The 19,690-nt window shown below is 44.7% G+C and overlaps 1 protein-coding gene across 2 annotated transcripts in view; it reads right to left on the bottom strand.

Annotated features, from left to right (window-relative positions):
• Ap1s3 (adaptor related protein complex 1 subunit sigma 3) overlaps nt 1-13,740 on the bottom strand; it is a 63,070-nt gene extending 49,330 nt beyond the window's left edge. For both annotated transcript variants that reach the window (XR_015047280.1, XM_021174604.2), the window contains exon 1: nt 13,546-13,740. Coding sequence is in view for 1 of the 2 variants with exons in the window: in XM_021174604.2 (XP_021030263.1) it covers nt 13,546-13,548 (3 nt within the window). In the remaining variant the exon portion in view is untranslated. The remainder of the gene's footprint in view (nt 1-13,545) is intronic.
• Nucleotides 13,741-19,690: the final 5,950 nt, after the last annotated feature.

The raw sequence follows: 19,690 nt of genomic DNA on the forward strand, positions 1-19,690 counted from the left end.
ATATCAATTTACAAATAGATCAGACTACCCCATTATTTCATGGTTTAAAAAGTTTTTTTTGATCCCAGACCTAAAGTGACATCTTGCAATTGATATCATAAATATCTTTTGCAAATGTTTATGCAGGGCGAAAGGATTGAAGTTTTCATATTGAGCCCATGATGCTCCACAACATCTTACTTTATTTTACTATTATGCTCATTTGGAATCCAATAGGCCTGGACTGACTGACAAGTAGCCATGCGGTACATAGTTATTGCCTGCATTTTCTCCCACATTGGTTGTAGCAAAAATTAAGTTCACACTCAACCTCTGAGTTACAGGTGTGGTCGTTTCCAGTGTACCTAGTAAAACGCAAAGCAAACTTCACACCTTTGGAGCCTCAATTCAGCAACAGCTATGCATCTATGTATAACCCCATATAATTTCTACCATCAAAAGTTGTGGAGCTGTAGGGGAGGACTCTGTTTAGTACTTGACCCAGTCAGGATCATCACATTGCTTAGATTCCCACACCTACAAAATGAGAACTCTCACATTTCTTTTAAAGTATATATTAGAGAGATCTTCTGAAATCTTACTTTCATTCACATCCAAATGGCTGCACTTTTTCTTGGGATCTAGACTGCTAGGGATACGGAAGTACTGTTTGTTTTCAGGGAAAAAAACAAACTCAACCCCATATGCAGACACGCCAACCTCCTTGCAGGCCCCAAGACATAGCTTGCTAGAATCCAGTTTATTACCCAGCTCAGCTGCCCCTCTTTATTTCTGAAAAGCACTCTTCTCCATTCCAAATCTGTAACAACTTTTAAGAACCCAACCAAGCTTTATATTACATTCCTTATAGATACCCACAGTTTCGGGTGATACCCAATCTGTTTTATTGGCGGGTGCTTTTCCTCCATATAGAAGTCTCAGTTTATTTTTATCCATAGCATTTTTTGCAAAATAAAAGATGGAACACGGGGCTCACACACACATACAACATACATACACACACACACACACACACACACACACACACCATACACATATACTAAACACATGCGGGATTTGTGTATGTGGTAAGGATGCATGCTATGGCACGCATGTGAAAGCCAGGGATCAACCTTGGGTGTTGGTCCTCACCTTCTACCTTGTTTGATGTTGTTCCCTTGCTGCTTTGCTAAGCTAGCTGGTCTGTGAGCTTCTTGGTCTGTCTCACTCCCATCTAACCCTTTAAAAGAGCTGGGATTAGGGATGCTTATGGTACACATCCAACTCCTTATTCGGGTTCTTCTGGATTTACATTTCCTTAAAAAGCATCCCTCCTCTTTGCATTCTACTCCCCTCTTGGTCACATAGCAGACACTCTCAAACATGCATTCCTTTCTACATAACCGAAGGCAGGATCAGCTCGCCCTCAGGGTTCGGCTCATAGCTTCCCTTTCCCGTCTCTTCCCTGAGTCCCTGTAATGATTAAACGTGAGCTTCATAGTTCAGAGGTTTTCCCCACCTCTGTACTGGTCTACCTTAGCATTGCACGTGAGTGAGTTCCCTTAACTACATGTTGAGCTTCTGGTGATGAACAGTCTTGCACTTGGGGGCCCGTCCTAGCAACACGGCTGCGGAGAACAGAGATGGACGAATGGAAAATTCCGACTTGTGATGGATGAGTACCGTCGCTCTCCGTTTATCATTTGCCCTGGACAGAGGGAGCAACTCTCAGTACCTTGATACCTGTCGTTTAATTTTCTTTTTCTAGTCTCTGATTGGATTTTCTCTGAAGTTCAATGAAAAGCCAGGCTTCTTTGTATTTTGTCTTGTTTCAAATCATTCAAGAGAAAGAAGACACTGGAAATAGGAGTCAGTCAGAGGTTCAAAAAATTTTTCAGGACAATCTGAATTAGAAAAAAAAAAACATGAACAATTTGAGATGCCTTTCCTATCTCTTAGCAAGATTTATTTGCTCTTCCCCTCTTCTAATGGTATATTTTTTAATTGAGTCTTTGTGTGTATGTGTGCACGGGGGGGGGGGGGGGTCCATGTAAGGATGGCACAGTGCATGTATGTGAGTGCTTTTCTTCAGAGGCTAGAAGTGTAAAATCCCCGACAGACATGGAGTCACAGGTGGTTGTGGGTTACTCAATTACTCAATGTGGGAGCTGGAACCTGAACTCAATTCCTCTACAAGATCTGAGCTATCTCTCCAGCCCCCAGTTTGATTTTTTTTTCTTATTTCGTTATTTTTTAATGTGAATTTATAAATTTTGTTCAAGAGACCATGCTAAAAATAGGCTAAACTCACCACTCTACACAATGATGTCCACTTAAATGTTTAGTAGAGCTTTGACTTCCAGGGCTAGGAAGTGGCCCAGGAGAGCACTCTTGTAGCAGGGAAGGACCCTGGGTTCCATCTTCAGCACAAAGCAACAAAAAGAATTTATTTTATTCCTACTTCAGCCTACCTGGTGCTCATAATAAAAAAATGCATACCCTGACAGAAATGCTTTAGCTGCAAACAAAAGGTATGAAGAGGTGGGGGTGGATCCTTCCTAACACTTAAGTCCAGCAGCCACAAAGTTCAAGCTATAGCTTCATTAGAGACATCCCAGACTGCATCTGCAGCTATTCGTCCACCTTATCTTCTACCAGCACTTTTCAAAGTGGAGGACATTAAATGTATCCTAGAGACAGAGTCTCCCTCCATATCTCAGGCTGACCTGGAACTCACCTTTATCGCAGGCCGTCCTGGAACATGTGACAGTCTTCCCAGTCCAAATGCTTGGATTCGAGGCATGAGCCACCATGCCTGGCTGCACTCTTAAGGCCCTGAAACTGTGAGATCAAATGGGTGTCTAAAGCCAGGATTTACACACTACTACTTGGAGCTGAGGACGTGATTGCATAGTAAAGAAACTTGAGCCAGGACAAGTGACTCAGGTCTATCCCAATAATTAAGGAGGCCACAACAGTTGGATCAACTATTCAAGGTGTGCACAGGCAACTTAGTAAGATGTGTCTCAAAATATAAAGTAAAAAAGAAGGCTGGGGGACTGGAGAGATGGCTCGGTGGTTAAAGAGCACTGACTGCTCTTCCAGAGGGCCCCAGTTCAATTCCCAGCAACTACATGTTGGCTCACAACCATCTGTGATGGGATCGGATGCCCTCTTCTGGTGTGTCTGAAGACAGCTACAGTGTACTTACATACACAAAAGAAATAATTAAAAAGGAGGAGGAGAAGATGGCAGCTAGGAACACACCTCAGGGGTAAGGTACTTGCCTGGCATGTCCAAATCTCTAATCCCCAGAAAGGCAGGGAAAGTGAGGGAAAGCAGAGGGACAGAAGGAGGGAGAGGAAAGAAAGAGTCCTGTTTGCAGCAGTTTGACTCACTCTTTTAAAAGAGGTGTTCTTACAACACCTCTTCACAGCACTCCATTTCTGCAACCTATAACAGTTCATTTATCTTATTTATTGAGCTAAGTTTCTTTCTTTCTTTCTCTTTTTCAAGACAGGGTTTCTCTGGGTGGCTCTGGCTGTCCTGGAACTTGTTTTATAGATCAAGGTAGCCTCAAACTCAGAGATCCACCTGCTGTTTCCTCCAGGACTTGGATTAAAGGTGTGCACCCACAACACCTGGCTCTCTTTTCCTTTTTTGTTTTTTTGTTTTATTTTGTTTTTATTTGTTTGTTTCGGTTCTTTGGTTTCTCTGTGTAGCCCTGCCTGTCCTAGATCTCACTCTGTAGACCAGGCTGGCCTCAAACTCAGAAATCTGCCTGCCTCTGCCTCCCAAATGCTGGGATTAAAGGAGTGGCACCTGGCTCTCAACGAACTTCTCTTCTCTTCTCTTCTCTTCTCTTCTCTTCTCTTCTCTTCTCTTCTCTTCTCTTCTCTTCTCTCTTTCAAGATTTATTTATTTAGTAGGTAAACAATGTTCTGCCTGCATGTATGTCTACAGGCCAGAAGAGGGCACAAGATTTCATTATAGATGGTTATGAACCACCATGTGGGTGCTGGGAATTGAACTCAGGTCCTCTAGAAGAGCAGCCTGTGCTCTTAACCTCTGAGCCATCTCTCCAGCACTCAGTGAGGTTTCTTATGAGGCATTGTAAAGTGTTTTCCTCTTTCTCTTCACAGTAACCCTATCTGACACCTCTGGAATGCGTTCCTGGTGCCAGGCCATGTACTAACAGATCTGGATAATCTCACCCAATGCTCAGGTAACCTTGAGCAGAAGGAACAAGGAACCTGAGATCTGGAGTTACGCACGGGGGCGGGGACACGACTACCTACATCACAACATCTCCTCTACCATACAGGGTCCACACCTTCCTTTAGAAGTAAACAGGTGCCGGGCATGGTGGCACACGCCTTTAATCCCAGCACTCGGGAGGCAGAGGCAGGCAGATTTCTGAGTTCGAGGCCAGCCTGGTCTACAAAGTGAGTTCCAGGACAGCCAGGGCTATACAGAGAAACCCTGTCTCAAAAAAAACAAAACAAAACAAAAAAAAAAAAAAAGAAGAAGAAAAAGAACAGGTAGGAGTGTCATGTAGGGCCAGGCAACATGCCCCTAGTGTCATTTCCACAGGGAACATAGAGCCATGTGTGAACATTCAGAAATGCCTTTCTGACAGCATGCTTTGTCATCAGATGGAATTCTGACACTCTTAAATAACATATCCATTTTATTCGCCCCTCATAGCTTCATCTGCAAAATAAAATTTGCTGCCCTGATTGTGGAGAAAAGAGGAAGGGAGAATGGTTGGGGAGGCCAAGCTTAGCAGACATGGAACCTGAAGCAAGGCAATTCAGTGACAATCATCTGAATCTGTGACCTGATTCTGTGTGTATATGATATGTGCATGTGTCTCTGTGTGTGTGCTTGTGTGTACATGCTTGAGTACAGGTGCATGTAAGTATGTGCATACGTGTGTGTGTATGTGTTTGCTTGCATGTGTGTGCTTGTGGTTTTGTGCATGTGTCTATGTGTGTGTGCTTTGTGTGTGTGGGTGGGTGCATGCACACTTGTGTGTGATTGCAACCCTGTGTGCCATGGCACATGTATGGAGATCAGAGAACACTTTGGGTGTTGCTCCCACCCTTCACTTACAGGTAAGGACTTTGCTGTTTTGCTGTTGTGTGCCAAGCTAATTGGCCTGCAGGCTTCTGGGGATGCTGCTGTGTCCACCTCTCCTCTTTCCTCTGTGAGCACAGGGAGTACCCATGGCACTGGCTATGCCCTGATTTTTCTGTGTTCTGGGAATGAAAACTCACATCTTTACCCTTGCGTGGCCAACTGAGCCATCTTCCTGGCTCAGCCACTCCTTTTTTCACGGAATGATTTATTTTTATTTTTTTCTTGTGGTAGGGTCTCCCTATGTAACTCAGGCTGGCCTCCAACTGGCAATCCTCCTGCCTTCTCTTTCTCAGTGCACCATACAGTTTTTTTTGTTTTTTTTTTTTTTTTTTTTTTGGTTTTTTAAGACAGAGTTTCTCTGTGTAATCCTGGCAGTCCTGTAGACCAGGCTGGCCTAGAACTCAGAAATCCGCTTGCCTCTGCCTCCCGAGTGCTGAGATTAAAGGTGTGAATCACCACTGCCCAGCCATACAGTCTTAATGTTATAGGCATGCCCAGTCTTCTGAACACAAAGGCCAATCCCAGCAGGTCTGACGACCGTCTCTGTATTTCAGGGTCATTCCTAAGAACAGATGAGAAATAGCATTTCTCATTACTGATCGTCTCCAGAGTCACTAAGAAGTTAAGAGGGATAGGAGGGTTTGTTTGTTTTTATTCACTCTCCTCTGATCTCTCTCACACATCTCATATGGAAGTCAAGAGTCCTGTAAATCTGGCCAAGAGACCAAGTGGGTAGATAACAAATAGGAAGTATGTGTCCTCGTATGTGTATGTGCACATGTGCACATACACAAATGCATATGTGTAATGTGCATGTGTATTTTATGGGGCCTCTGGAAATCATTATAGTAAACAAAATAAGCTAAACTCAGGAAGACCAAGTGCTGCCATGTTTTCTCTCATATATAAAATTATATGTGTATTTAGATGTGAATACTTATAGGTCATAAAATTAAAAAGGGGACCATAAAAATGGAAGAAGAAATCTTTAAGAAAGTGGGAATAAAGAGGGTAGTGGGATCCACATAAAGGGAAAACGGGGTCGGGGAGGGAGGGAAGCAAGCTGAAGAACAAAGGGAGCTGGCTGTAGAGTGCAGGAAAAGAATGGCTAAGGACACACATATCTGACATGCTGTGATGATACAAGACACACATATCTGACATGCTGTGATGATACTTACTATTTCACGTGCTAGCCTAAAAAGTTAACAAGATGATAAATTTTAAGAAAATGTAAGGTCTTCAGTTCAAAATAAAGAGGCTCAAAAACTAAATAAATAAATAAACTGAAAAATAAACATTTTTTTTTAAACCACACCAGACATCTTGAGCCAACTGTAAGCAACAAGCACCTTCTAGAACCTTCTGGAACTTTCCAGTTTCGACATTGTTCTATTTGCTTCCTTTTATTTTATTCTATTTTACGAAGCTAGATCTCACTATGTAACTCCAGCTGGCCTCAAACTCACAGTGGTCTGTCTGCCTCGGCCTCCGGAGAGCTGGGACGAAGGGTGTGCAAAATCACACCCTGCAGCCTCTTTATTTTATACATGTAGACTATCCAAGCCAACAGATTATGCCAAACAAGACAGGGCTGGAAAAACCCTGGCACACACCCAGAGATCACCAGAGAGACTTGACATGGAGATCCTTCAGCAGAGAGCTAGCAATCTGAAACCAAATGCCCAGAGATGGAAAAAGTTTCGGATACCATAATACAGTCAGAACCAGCTCAAGAAAAGGTCAAGAAGTAGCTAAGCCAGGTGGAAGAATGGCTCCACCCCTTCAGGCCAAGAAGGAAGCAGCTACAAAAGCCAATTGGCCAATGCCACTCCCCTTCAAGTACCACAGCAGGATCATCACACACACCACCTGTCTCATAAACATCAGAATGTCTCGAAAGATCAACTAGAGAAAGCTCTCATTGCCCGATACGCAATAGTAGACTCCTCTTCTGGGTGAATGACCCAAGTCTTGGCAGAACTTAGTGACCTTCATACCAAGACCATCGACTCAATGAGGCTAGGGAGTTTCTAGCTTATCCTAGTCAGACTCTGAAATCTCCATCTAGGATGGCTTCTGTCAACATCAGGTTACTGCACATGGGACTGCATTCAGAAAGACATGGCCCTAGGCTTAATTCTCTACCATCATTGTGTTCTCAAATCATTCTCAAAATATTTTGATAAAGAAACCTTGTGGTTTTGGTCTGTGCAGGGTACCAAAAATTAGGTAGCTAGCTTGGTCTGCAATATCACTGATACCCAATGTATTTATCTAATATACAAATAAGTGAATGAACAAAAGTTCTCTTAGACTCAAGGGGCTGAGGTGATGACAGCTTGGTGGGTAAAGTGTTTGTGATACAAGCATGAGGATCTGAGTTCAGATCCCCAGACTCCATAGAAATGCCAAGTACCATAGCATGTGCCAGTAACCCCAAGGAGCTCACGGGCCAGCCAGTGGAGACAAATGGCAAGCTACAGATTCAGTGAGAGATGGTCTCAAAAAAGAAGGTAGAGAACCATACAGGAAAATACTTGCTGTCAGCCTCTAACCTCCATGCCTGCACACAGGGATACACATACAACATGAGCACACACACGCAGTCTGAAATGCATACAGGTCAAAAAACTACAACCTATAACTGAAATCTGCTTCTCCCACCTCGGCCAGCCTATTACTGTGTACAACATTCTATTGACTGCCTGAATTCACAAAAGAAAAGGTGAGTGATTGAGACTTTAGGGTCTGCAAAACTAAATATTACCAACTAGCCTTTCCAGAGAAAGAAAGTATGTTGTGCTAGAATACCACCTTTCATTACTGCTTATCATATATTCCTATCGAAAAACAAAGGAAAAAAAAAAGCTGATAGCCTCGTGCGACCTGGCCTAGCTTTAAGGAACTAGTCACAGTCTCTGATTTGAGACTTTTTAAGTGTGGATTTTATATCCACACTTGAACCTAAAGTTTCAAATTCCAAAGATTCCAAAGAAACTCAGAACAAATGGTTAGCTGAGGTGCCTATGGAAAGGGTCTCCCAGCATCACAAGTACCTGTTACAGAGTCCTGGCTCCTTTCCTCACTTTTCCCCACCCTGCCTAAGCCTATCCAGGCTCTGAGCTTCACTTCCCTCCTCCCACCCCAAGCTTCTGATCCCTAAAACACCCAGCTATTTCAGTCATGAGCTCTCTTGGTCTCCTCTCTTCTCATCCTCTCTCATTGCCCTCCCGACACCCTCTCTCCTCTCATGGCCCGGTTCAGTCTGCTGGCCACGTGGCCACGTCCAATATACTTCTTTCTCTCTCTGCTCTGGATCCTTCCAGATGGCTCTGGCTGAATTCTCCTTCATATCTACAATAAAAAAAAAAAACCTTCTCCTCAGACGGACCTAATAGTGGTCATGACCTCATTGTCATTCATGCATGTGTTTTAATATAAACATTTTCTTCCAAATCTAAACAATGTACAAAGATGACTCGTGATTATTCCTTGGCATCCACCTTCTGCAAGAGCAGTTCTCAACCTGGAGTCGCAAGCCCTTGGTTTTTGGTTTTTGGTTTTTGTTTTTAGTTGGGAGGGGGGTGTCGAACCACAGGGATCACATAGCAGATACCTTGCATAGTAGATATTTACATTAAAATTCATAACAGTAGCAAATTTATAGTTTATGAAGTAGTAACAAAAACAATCTTATGGTTGGAGTCACCACAACATGAACTTTATTAAAGGGTCGTCACAACATTAGGAAGGTTGAGAGCCTCTATAAGGAGAAGCACACAAAGCAAACAGGTACCTCAGTTTTCAACTCAGTCTTAGTTCTTCCTTTATACCCTCAGTTTGGAAGTCTCCCACAGCCTTGAAGAGTCTCCTGAACTTTGACACAAACCAGTCATTTCCACTGCAGAAACCCTGTGTGAGAAGATCCAGCATGGAGATCTCTTTATGCCCTTCTTCTTGCCTTAGTGTACTTTTAACTCCGTGCCTGATTTCACTGAATAACTAATGAATGACCATCTCTTTCCCCCAGGCGGTTCTTAGCAACTATTTAGAGAGAGCAATTTTGGGAGCTAGTTCTACCATCACTGTCAGGAAGCTTCCAGGCCAGTGACTTTAGTTGCCCGTGTTTTGTTTTGTTTTTGCAGGCCAACTTCCTAAGACATTCCATTCACAATAGGAACCATCGACAGCATTGGCCGCACTGTCTTAGAATTCTGACAGTGCTACCTGCAGCTTTATACTCACTACTTCTCTTGATAGCTGGGTAGATGTCTAGTGTAATTCAAAGGCACTTCCTGCAATCTACAAGGTGTGTGCTCTTAAAGTCACAGGATCTTAGAGCGGTTTTCTGTTTAAAGAAAGTTTTCTGAATAAGGGATAGGTTATTTCATGAAGAATAGAGAACTCCATGAGAAGGAAGTATCTGGGAAGAAGACAGAAATAAAAATTCTATGAGGGGGAAAAGGATTAGACCAAGGCAGAAAGCAATTGGGGGAAGAAGGCTCTGATCTCTGGAAGAAGTTATGGTTATGGTGACAAGAAAATAAAACTGAAAAATTGACTCATGGAGACCTCAAGAAGTGTGAGTCTCAAGGGACTCTTAAAGGAATTTGACTCTGTGTGTGTGTGTGTGTGTGTGTGTGTGTGTGTGTGTGTGTAAAAGGTACAGTTTTTGTTGTTATACCTTAGCTCATAATGTCGTAATTCCTGAGCCCCTAAAGGACAGGCAGTGACCACCCAAGGTGGCAAATACACACTGCACTAACTGTTTCTGTCCAGTTCTGCTGGTAAAACCACACACAAAATCTGCAAAGCAACTTAGGACAAACGGAATAAGTAATGGGGACTATGAAGAAGCCATTATCATGATCAGGGATCGACACGAGCCTCGGTGGTAGTGTTGATGACATGTGAGAAGAACACTTGGGACAACTAGATCCCACCAAAGGTGATTCTCCCTACTCCTCCCAAGCCCCCCACCCCACACTAAATGCTGGCCAACAGCCCAGACCGAGCCACAGGGAGGAAAGAACTCATTACTCCAATGGATTCTATTCCCCTCAAGCTGGAATTTTAAATTGGAAAATATCACCAGACTTATACCACTGTATCTAAGCATCAGACACTGCTATAGCAAGAAGAGGGAGTGTGGGAGGATCTACAATCTCGAGAATGCCTTCTCCACTTTCACACCCTGTACAAACAGGGGCAAGTTCTTTTATAATTGGATTTGGAAGAAGGGTCATTCAAAGGAATGCAGGCCTGATAGAGAAATGGCTTCACAATTCCGTCAGCAAGCTCTCTCTCTCATATTTAAAAATCACAAGCACAAGTGGTGGCACACGCCTGAAATTCCAGCACTTCCTAAGAGGAAAGAGCACCAGTACAGATAAAAAGCCAGCCCTGGTGGTCTACACACCAAGTTCCAAGCTAATCACCATTACATAGTGAAACCATGTCCCCCCAAAAGTTGAAACGTTACAAACCCAGAAATCTCTGAACTGGCTAATATAAATCGATCTTACTCCATACCATTCCAAACATTATGACCTGAGTTTACAACAGAACAATTCACATTTCTGAAGGGACCTCCTTTGGGGTTTCTTTCTCTGGAATGATGCCTCTCTGATGCTCTCTAGGAGGCTTTAGAACTTAGAGCACGACTTTTTACAAGGACTTCAGAAATCAAAACCTACTTGCATTTTTTAAACGAAGGGCACCCCCAAAGCCTCTCAACTTTCTCTCTAGCTGTCCCCATGTGATTATAAGGAAAAATAAAGCAACATTACCAAAAATCCTTCTTCCTCTGTCAACGCTTTCAAACATTCAACCGTAAGTTTCTATTGATAATATTTTTTCAAAGTACAGAGGGTGGGGTGGGGTTTTCTTAAGCACAAAAGGCTTAGCGTTGTTTTCTAAACTCAAGATTTCTAACTGAAGGCAAGATGAAGGCACAGATGATTCAGATATCATGACCAAGATGTAACAGGGCCTACCCAGCCTGGGGTTCGTGTCACATATGATCTGACGCCTGCAGTTCATATCACACATGATATGACCAGCCTGCAGTTCATATCACACATGATATGACGCCTGCAGTTCATATCACACATGATATGACGCCTGCAGTTCATATCACACATGATATGACGCCTGGAGTTCATATCACACATGATATGACACCTGCAGTTCGTATCACACATGATATGACGCCTGCAGTTCATATCACACATGATATGATGCCTAGAGAAGAATGAACCACTTTCTGAAAGTGTCTTCTGAGGGAGCCAACAAGAGATAGGATCTAGGAATGAGGAAGGAGTTGTCACTCTGGCTGTCAGGAGCAAGGGCTTACTAAGCTTATGAGCAATAGAACCAGATCCCTTTTTGCTCGTGACAGCAGAGCAGGAGAGCTGAAATGCTGCTGAGCACAGAAAAGGGTGGAGTTCCTTAAAGCACTTGTGTGTGTGCTGGTTCATGGTCCTGGGGCGTCTCCATGACGATGAGAACGCCAAAGATTTTCTGTTTACTAGGCCAGTGATACTTACTGCATTAGAAAACAAAACAGAAAAGAATAAACTTCAGGTATTTACTAATTCAATTGTAAATAATAAAGGGAGGGGTGAGGAAAAGAGAAAGAACATTGGTGAGGTGGAGCATCATATTAGAGTTTGGCAACAAACAAAGCCCAATAGAAGACAGCTGGATTTGTTGGGCTATTAATATTTCAGAACACTGGGACTCAAAAAATCCTTCACTACAGTCTTAGAATGCAGATTAAAAGCATTAGCATCCTTATGAAAATGGGTTTGATCTTGTGACCCTCTAATAAACCCTTTGGGATCCTTCCGGGCTTCCAGGCCACCAATGAACACCTGTCCTATCCGTTAGGAACAGTTGCTATCCCACTAAACAAATGAGCAAACCCAGATGGAGGTCAAGCAGCCACAGGTAAAGATGACCACCTGGTTTGGAGGTTGCAAGGGTGGCCGGAGATCATGGAGGGGAGGAGCTGGTTTGCCAGAAGTGCTAGTAACACTATTTCCTGACAAGGGACAGCAAGGCTCGTGCACACACACACAGGAGGACTGGGACTGGAGGGAAAGCTGGAGAACCTTCCCAGATTCTGAAGGTCATTTGACAAGAAAGGAGAAAAACAAAACTCCCACCGTGTGCTGTTTAGAACTCAGGGCCTTCCCTCAAATCCTGCCCCTGCCTCAAGAAGTAAGCAGCTTTGGGCTCCATAGATACTTGGAAACCAGCCTTCATCCCACCCCCATTAGGCAAATGAGCTATCTTCCTGGGTACCTTGTTCCTTGGGAAACTTGAGCAAGCCAAGAGAGCTGCTCCATTATTTACAGGGGCCTTTTGCACCCTGCATTTACCTCAACAAACAAAAAATGGGCACGCTGGGAACTCTGCTGACATCCTCTGGGCTATCTGTCCAGGTGTCTCAGCAATGGACTACTCCAACTCAACCTTCTTTCTAAAGTCACCTGCTCTCTGTCGTGCATCCAGAGAGTGCCTTCAGGAGGTCACTTCTCTGAGAATTTGGGAAGTGTGCACAACTAGGGAAGTGGGACAGGCTGCCAAACTAGTCACTGTCCCAGCAGAAAGCCAGCGCGAGAGAAACCTCAGGTATTGCTTCCACCCAGAGCTGGATATCTACTTCTGAGTGTAGCTGGTCTCCGGGCTTTCATCTTGATAGGAATTCCTCCCCACGCCCCCACCCCAACCCCCACACATCTCAGTCCATTCTCCATCATCAATCAAAGGGTTCAGGAAGTGTAGAATATCCGGGTACGGTCACTACTCCTGTTAAAATTCGAGCGAAACAAAACTCAAAACTCTACTTTATGAAGAACTGCTACCTGGTATCCCTCCCGCCTCTCCAGCCACAAACCGGGGTTTCACTTCTCCTCTTCACAGTCGCTCACCCCTCCAACTGCTGCGCTCTACCAGAACACCTCGGGGAGCTCAAATGTCACAACCTCAAAAAGGCCACCAAATCAAAAGTTACCTCTCAGGCGGGTTTCTTGAGGCTTGGGAGTTCTCCTCGCTCTGGAAAGTTATTTTTATTTCACCATTCCATCACCGTCTCTTTCCCTAGGCATCCTTTCCTACGAGTGTTAAGCACCTGGTCCCCTGCGACATCCCCAGCGCCTGGCTCGGACCAAGCGATCAGAGAAAGAGACTGAAATGAATGAAGAGCGGTGCCCGGTGTCCGTGGGACTCGCAGGAACGGGGAGACCTGCACTGTCCGGAGCAGCCGGGCCACCCTCGCGTGTGACTCGGCGGTACCCAGAGCCAGGTTAGGCGCGTACCCCCTCCCCAGCCGCGTGTTCGGCCCTGGAGCCGCAGGTGTCACCTGGAGCGCGCACCGCCTAGACCAGCTCCATCACGATGCTCAGCCCTACTCACCATGGTCCCGGGTCCCCACAGCAGCGATCGCCCAGGATGCGAGGGCCAGAAGAGACTGTAGCAGCCTGGGCGGCTGACAGGTGAGGCGCTAGCCTCAGACCATGGCTACTTCCCACAATGCCCTTGAACTGAAAGTTTGCAGACTCCTCCCCGCACCGGGCTGCTCCTCCCCTCCGCTCCTCCCACACACCTTCCTCCTGGCTTCCTCAAGTTGTGTCACTCCTTCTCTGCCTCTCCACAAGCCTCCCGCTCCAGCTCCCCTTTTACCCTTTCTCACTCCCTCCTCCTCCCCTGGTTCTTCCTTTGCTCTCCTGCGCCAGGGGGGACCCCGCAGCTCGCCCCGCCCCTCATCACTGCTAGCCCTACCCAGGGCGGTGCTTACACCTGCGCGCGCACCTTCTGCGCTGACCGCGCCCCGTGCCCCAGCTTCCCTTTTGGTCTGGGGTCTGCGATCCTTCTTCTGCTGCCACATTGTGTGCTTCATGAATGGGACTGGCGGCCTTCCGACTGGCAAAGAGATGCTTGCCTTTACACCTGAGAAAAGTGTAAAAAGCAGTCTGACCCTACACCTCAGGGAGAGAGCAGTTCCCAGAGCTAGAAATACATGGAAAATGTTTTCACACACACTGCCTTGAGTTTTGTTTTGCTTTTTACCAAAATTGCAATTCAAGAACATTCATAGCCCTCTCCGCTTAAAGTTTTCTATTACGTTAAGGTACTGAAACTCGGGGTTTTTTTGTTTGTTTGTTTTTCTTCAGCTGTTTTTCTTCCCCTTGATTTTTAGGCCTAGACTGTTTGTGTTATTTAAATTAAAATATAATTACATCATCTTCCCCTTTCTTCCCTTAAATTCCCCTCTTCCCCAGGTATACCCACCCACCCTGCGCCGGCGCACTTTCTTTTGAAATCGTGGCTTCTTTTTTCTTTAGGGGTGTGTGTGTGTGTGTGTGTGTGTGTTACTGCTCGGTCTTTTAGTGTTGCTCTTATGTGTATGGTTTCAGGACAGACCACTTGGTATTGGCTAAACAATTAGGGGAGTTTTAAGCCGGAATAAAGCATCTCCAGGTCTCTGAGTTCTAAGCAGAGTTTTAGCACAGATTCATTTGGGGAGAATGGTTTCTCCATATACCCAAAGAGAGACGCTGACTCTTAAAGGCTAACCTTTGTCTGAATGGCTCTTAGACCCATAAGTCGACGGAATTCCTCTCCAGGATCTAATCTGAACCTTCTGCAGGATATAGACACCCCGTACCCCCAGCCCCCATCTAGGAACAGGAAAGCAAAGAGAACTCCAGCTGGGCTCCCGAATTCCTGCCACTAATGTCTTTCCTTCATGCCAGGCCCTATGGGGGAGCCCTGGTGATGAATGAGGAGGCACTGATGTCTTTTCGCTGGTGCTCACAGTCCCCAGCAGAACAATAGGTGATATACAAGTTGCAACAAAGCCCAGGAAATGCTAAGAGACCCCAACAGCTGGGCTAGCAAGACACAAATTAGCTACTGTAAATTACCCCGGAAGCCAGGTAAACTGCCCCCTGGTGAGGTGGTAAGCTGTCCTGACAGAGAAGACAGGACCCTGAAGGAAAAGACTTGTCCTGGATGGACAGACCCCAAAGATAGCCTCAGTGGCTTTGGCTCAGTACCAGGGAGATCTGAGTGATAGGGAGGAACATAGAGACCAAGCTAGAGGCACCTCTGCATCTACAGCCTCCGGTCCCAGGTTCCCACAAACCCCTCTGCCTCCAGGTTCCCAGCTGCTACGTACTCCAATGCTCCTTTTAAGCTGGTGTTGTGACATCTGCAGGGACGGGACATAGAAGCGGATTGTATGACTAGAAGTAAACCCCAGGCTGTGGGGTAATTTTGCCTATTATAAAGGAACAGAACATCAGAAAGTTTCCTTTCTAAATTCCTGTGCTGGCCAGGCCTCCCTGCCGTCGGCTTCACCTAGCTGCAGTAATAATCTCGGACCTCTTTCCATCACGCCTCACCCTCTCTCTAGTGCAGGGCACCGCTCTGTACCATTCACCTTTGCTGAGCCAATTGCAAAGCATTCAAAGCCTTCTGTTTCAAACGTTTTTATATCTATAGTGGGAAAGAGGTAGGATAACTGAAGAGCTTCAAAGCTAAAGAAAACCCAGCGAGTTAAGACTTAAGTCAAATTCTGAAACAGGAACAACCCCCCCCCCCCCGTGTGTGGCCCATGTTGGAGAGGGTGGGATTAGACATTAACTTAAAAGTGAGTAGCATTCTTTGCCTTCCCTTTGACCCTGCTGAGATGGGTAGTGGACACTGTGCTGGGCTTCTGATGTCTAAACAGTTTCTTTCCACATTCTTTCCACAGCTTACCCAGTCATGCTAAGGGGAAGGGCTACAATGGACTAAGCATGTTACATAGGTTATCTCATCAGCCATCAGAATGAGAAATGGCCCCTGTACTCTTCAGATGAATGTCTGAGGCTCTAGGTGGCAAAGCCAGGACCTGCTCAGCTAGTAAGGGACAAACACATCAAGATCCAGTCTGAGACCTGAGAGGCACTGAGCACATAGCAATGAGGAGGGGACACCTCTCTTAGATGCCAGAATAGACTGATTAGTAACTTACAGTTTCGGTGGATTTTTCCACACCATCTTTTTTTCCTTCCACCCCTCCTTCCTTCTCTCCCTCCTTCCCTCCTACTTTCAATACTAGGGATTGAACCCAGGACCTCACACATGTTAGGCAAGAGCTCATATACTGAGCTAAATCCTTAGCCCTCTTCTTACTTTTTACTTTGAGAAAGGAACTCACTAAGTGTCCTGGCTAGTATTTTGCTTTGTTTTGTTTCGTTTCGTTTTGTGTGTCTGCTTATCACAAACTAGGGTCATTTGGGTAAAGGAACCTCAACTGAGTAAATGTCTAATCAAAATGACTGTGGGGTGTTTTTCATTCTTCCCTTCTTTCTTTCTTTCTTCTTTCCTTTCTTTCTTTCTCTCTTTCTTCCTTTCTTTCTTTCTCTCTTTTTGTTAACCAATTAGATTTTTTTTTTTTGCTTTTTTTCATTAGAGATTTTCTTTATTTACATTTCAAATGTTATCCCCTTTCCTCGGTTCCCCTCCGGAAAACCCCCTACCTCCCTCCCGCCTCCCCAGGGATGTGTTTCTTGATTGATGAGTAATGGTCCAGCCCACTATAGAAGATGCTATCCTTGGTCAGATAGCCCTAGGATGTATAAGAAAGCCAACTGAGCAAGCCAGGTGTGACCTAACACCTTGTCAGGACTTAAGACATCCATGATGTAGGAGTTTCACTTCTGAGAAAATCAAAGAAACAGAGAAAATGCAGTAGTAGACTAGCCCTGAATTCCCAGCAGAATAAAACACTTAGAAAGTGATGTCAAAACAAAATGGCAAGAGCTGATAAATCAAAGTAGTAACACTTTAGAAAATGAAGGTCATCAAGCTCCAGTACTAAACGGGAAGAGAGGCAAAGGAAAAGCTGACTTCAAGGTCAGCTTGTGCAGCTCCTGCAGCAACAGGCAAGTGTAATTGGGCCCAGCCCTGCTGTGCTTTCATCTCTGACCTCCTATTAATGTCCCAGGCAATCACCATCTACAGATATCCCTTTGTGATATAAAGGAATTCGTCTGGCCATGGTGAAACTTTCAGTTTCTGGCCATAAGTCCCTTGACTTTTCACAGCAAGCCGGCTATAGGTGGAAACTCCTAAGCTGTGTGCTTCTAGAGAACACGTTCAGAAACTGCTCAGCTATAAGGTATTAGAGATTCTGTGTCACAATGGAAAGTGCGACAACTATTCTGCTAACATGTCACCTTTACTCTACCTCCAAGAAATACCAGCTCATGCAGTACCTTTTCATGCGGGTCTGGGGGCTCTCTATCAGAAGATCTGGGAGAAAAAAGGGAGTTTCTTTTTAAATAGGTTTTGGTTTTGAGATAGGGCCTCCCTGTGTAGCCCAGGCTATCCTTGATCTGCCAACCCCCCCTCCCTCAGCTTCCTAAATCCTGGAATGACAAGCAGTGCCCCTATGCCTAGTGAAGAGGTTTCAAAAGTCCAAACCCTATTCCTGGGTGCAGTAAAGAAAATCCCTGAACTGGCAACTCCATGGTTAGGGGAAAGGTTTTTTATTGTAAGTGTGTGTGTGTGTGTGTGTGTGTGACAGAGAGAGAGAGACAGAGAGAGAAAGACAGACAGACAGACAGACAGACAGAGAGAGAGAGAGAACAGCGAGAGGCCAGCTGGAGCTATAGAGTAAGATCCTGTATCAACAAAACAAAACAAAACAAAGAAATAGGATCTTTGGGATTTTACTTAAATCATAACGCTCAGTCCTTATGAAAAAACTGGAGGGAATTAGACTAGGCCCCCTTTAGCCCTTCCCCATCTATTATATACGTACATATCAGTCCCCTCCACAGTAAAAAGTACTCAAGACTTAACCTTAGAAAAGATACTAAACCCTCACCAGACACCAAAACTACTGTCGTCTTGACCCTGTACTTCTAGAAGTGAGAAAAATAAACACCTTTTAAGTTCATTGTCATTGTTGCTTGTTTGTTTATAATATCCATTATCCAGCCTCAGGCCATTTGTTATAGTAGCACAAGTGGACTAAAACACCTACCATAGGTACTCCCTTGCATTCTACTGTTTTATTTTTCAGCATCAAAGTTCTTGAAAGAGACATTTATTGGGCATGTACTCAATACTAAGAACTGTGCTGATCACTGGATTTAAAAAAAAAAAAAAAAGTGGGAAAAGGAGACATGATCTTTCTCAAAGAGAGTGTAGTGTGTAAAATTAGTGAGATGGCCCAATGGGTAAGGAAGCTTCCTGCCAACCCTGATGACTTGAACCAGTTTGGTAATACTGCTTGTTACCAAAGTGATTCTGAACAAGAACAGGTCAGAAAAGATTCCCTGGAGGCTGAGATGTATCATTTATTCCCCACAATGGAACCTAAGCAGAAGGTGGCCATTGAAGGCTCACGTAACAGAAAACCTGCAAGTAGGAGTCTTAGAAATACTACTAAATTATTCTTTAGTAATCACTAAGTCTGATGCACCGTGGAAAGCTGAACATCAGCGAACAAAAGGAATGATGGGTGAGAAAAGAAACAGGACCCTGGCCAAGAGTCCTAAATGATGTCCAGGGAAAAGTGCTGTGGTGGCTACAGAAAAGAGATTACACGTTTTTATTTGTTACATTATGGCCAGTTGTGGTGGCATTGGCGGTAGGATTTGCTGAAGGAGGCAGAGGCAGGAGGATCATGAGTTGGAGGCCAGCCTGGGCTATACTGCTACACTGTGAGAATTTCCTGTGATCAATTTCTAGCTTGAAGAATAATATTTAAATGATACAAAATAGTCCATTCTTGGACTTTTCATATATGCTTCTGAATAATTGAGTAATATAATTTATTATCTCTGTGGCCTTATAACTCAATATGGACTAGTCCCAGTTGTATAAATGCTACATGCTAGTATTATAACTGAAAACACTATGTAATTCCTTAATTATGTCTTAAGACATAAATCGGGTTAAAATATAACTAAGGAAATTATTCCCAGTGCTGGTGGGACTCCTTTAAGTTCTTGACCATGAAACTCAGTGGCCTGAGGCTCTCTAGCAACCTCTCCTTCCCCTGCCATGATTCCCTCCCACCTTCAGCCTCTTCTCATCTTTCTCCCTTCCTCTTGGGCTAACAGAAACAATCAAAAGAGTACTTTCTCATACCTAAAGCATCAAGTACCCCAACCCAGCCCTGCCTCAGCCTCTGGCTCTTACTTGTACTATCCCTGTCAGAGTAATAAACAACCATTGGGATGGGCCCTCCACTGAGCACAGTATTTCTCTCTCCCTCATGCAAAGATCTAACTCAACAACTTCTGCTTTCAATATCATCTCCTGTTTCGAAGATTTCCTCTTCGGTTGAAACACACGGCAGCAATCCTCTTCTCTTCGGGAGGAGGTAGTGGGGGAGAGCGTTAGCCTCATAACTTCTAACGGGCACCCTCATTTTCTGCTCACCTTTCTAGCTTACCTTTACATCCTTGCATTCTGCCCACAACCCTCTCCCATGAGGCTTTGGCACATATGCCTCCTTGATGGTAAGCACCCACTCCTCCTCATGTCTTTGCATTTG

This window comes from Mus caroli, unplaced genomic scaffold (assembly GCF_978045245.1).
Source record: "Mus caroli unplaced genomic scaffold, Mus_caroli_1 scaffold_1, whole genome shotgun sequence".
Lineage (NCBI taxonomy): Eukaryota > Metazoa > Chordata > Mammalia > Rodentia > Muridae > Mus > Mus caroli.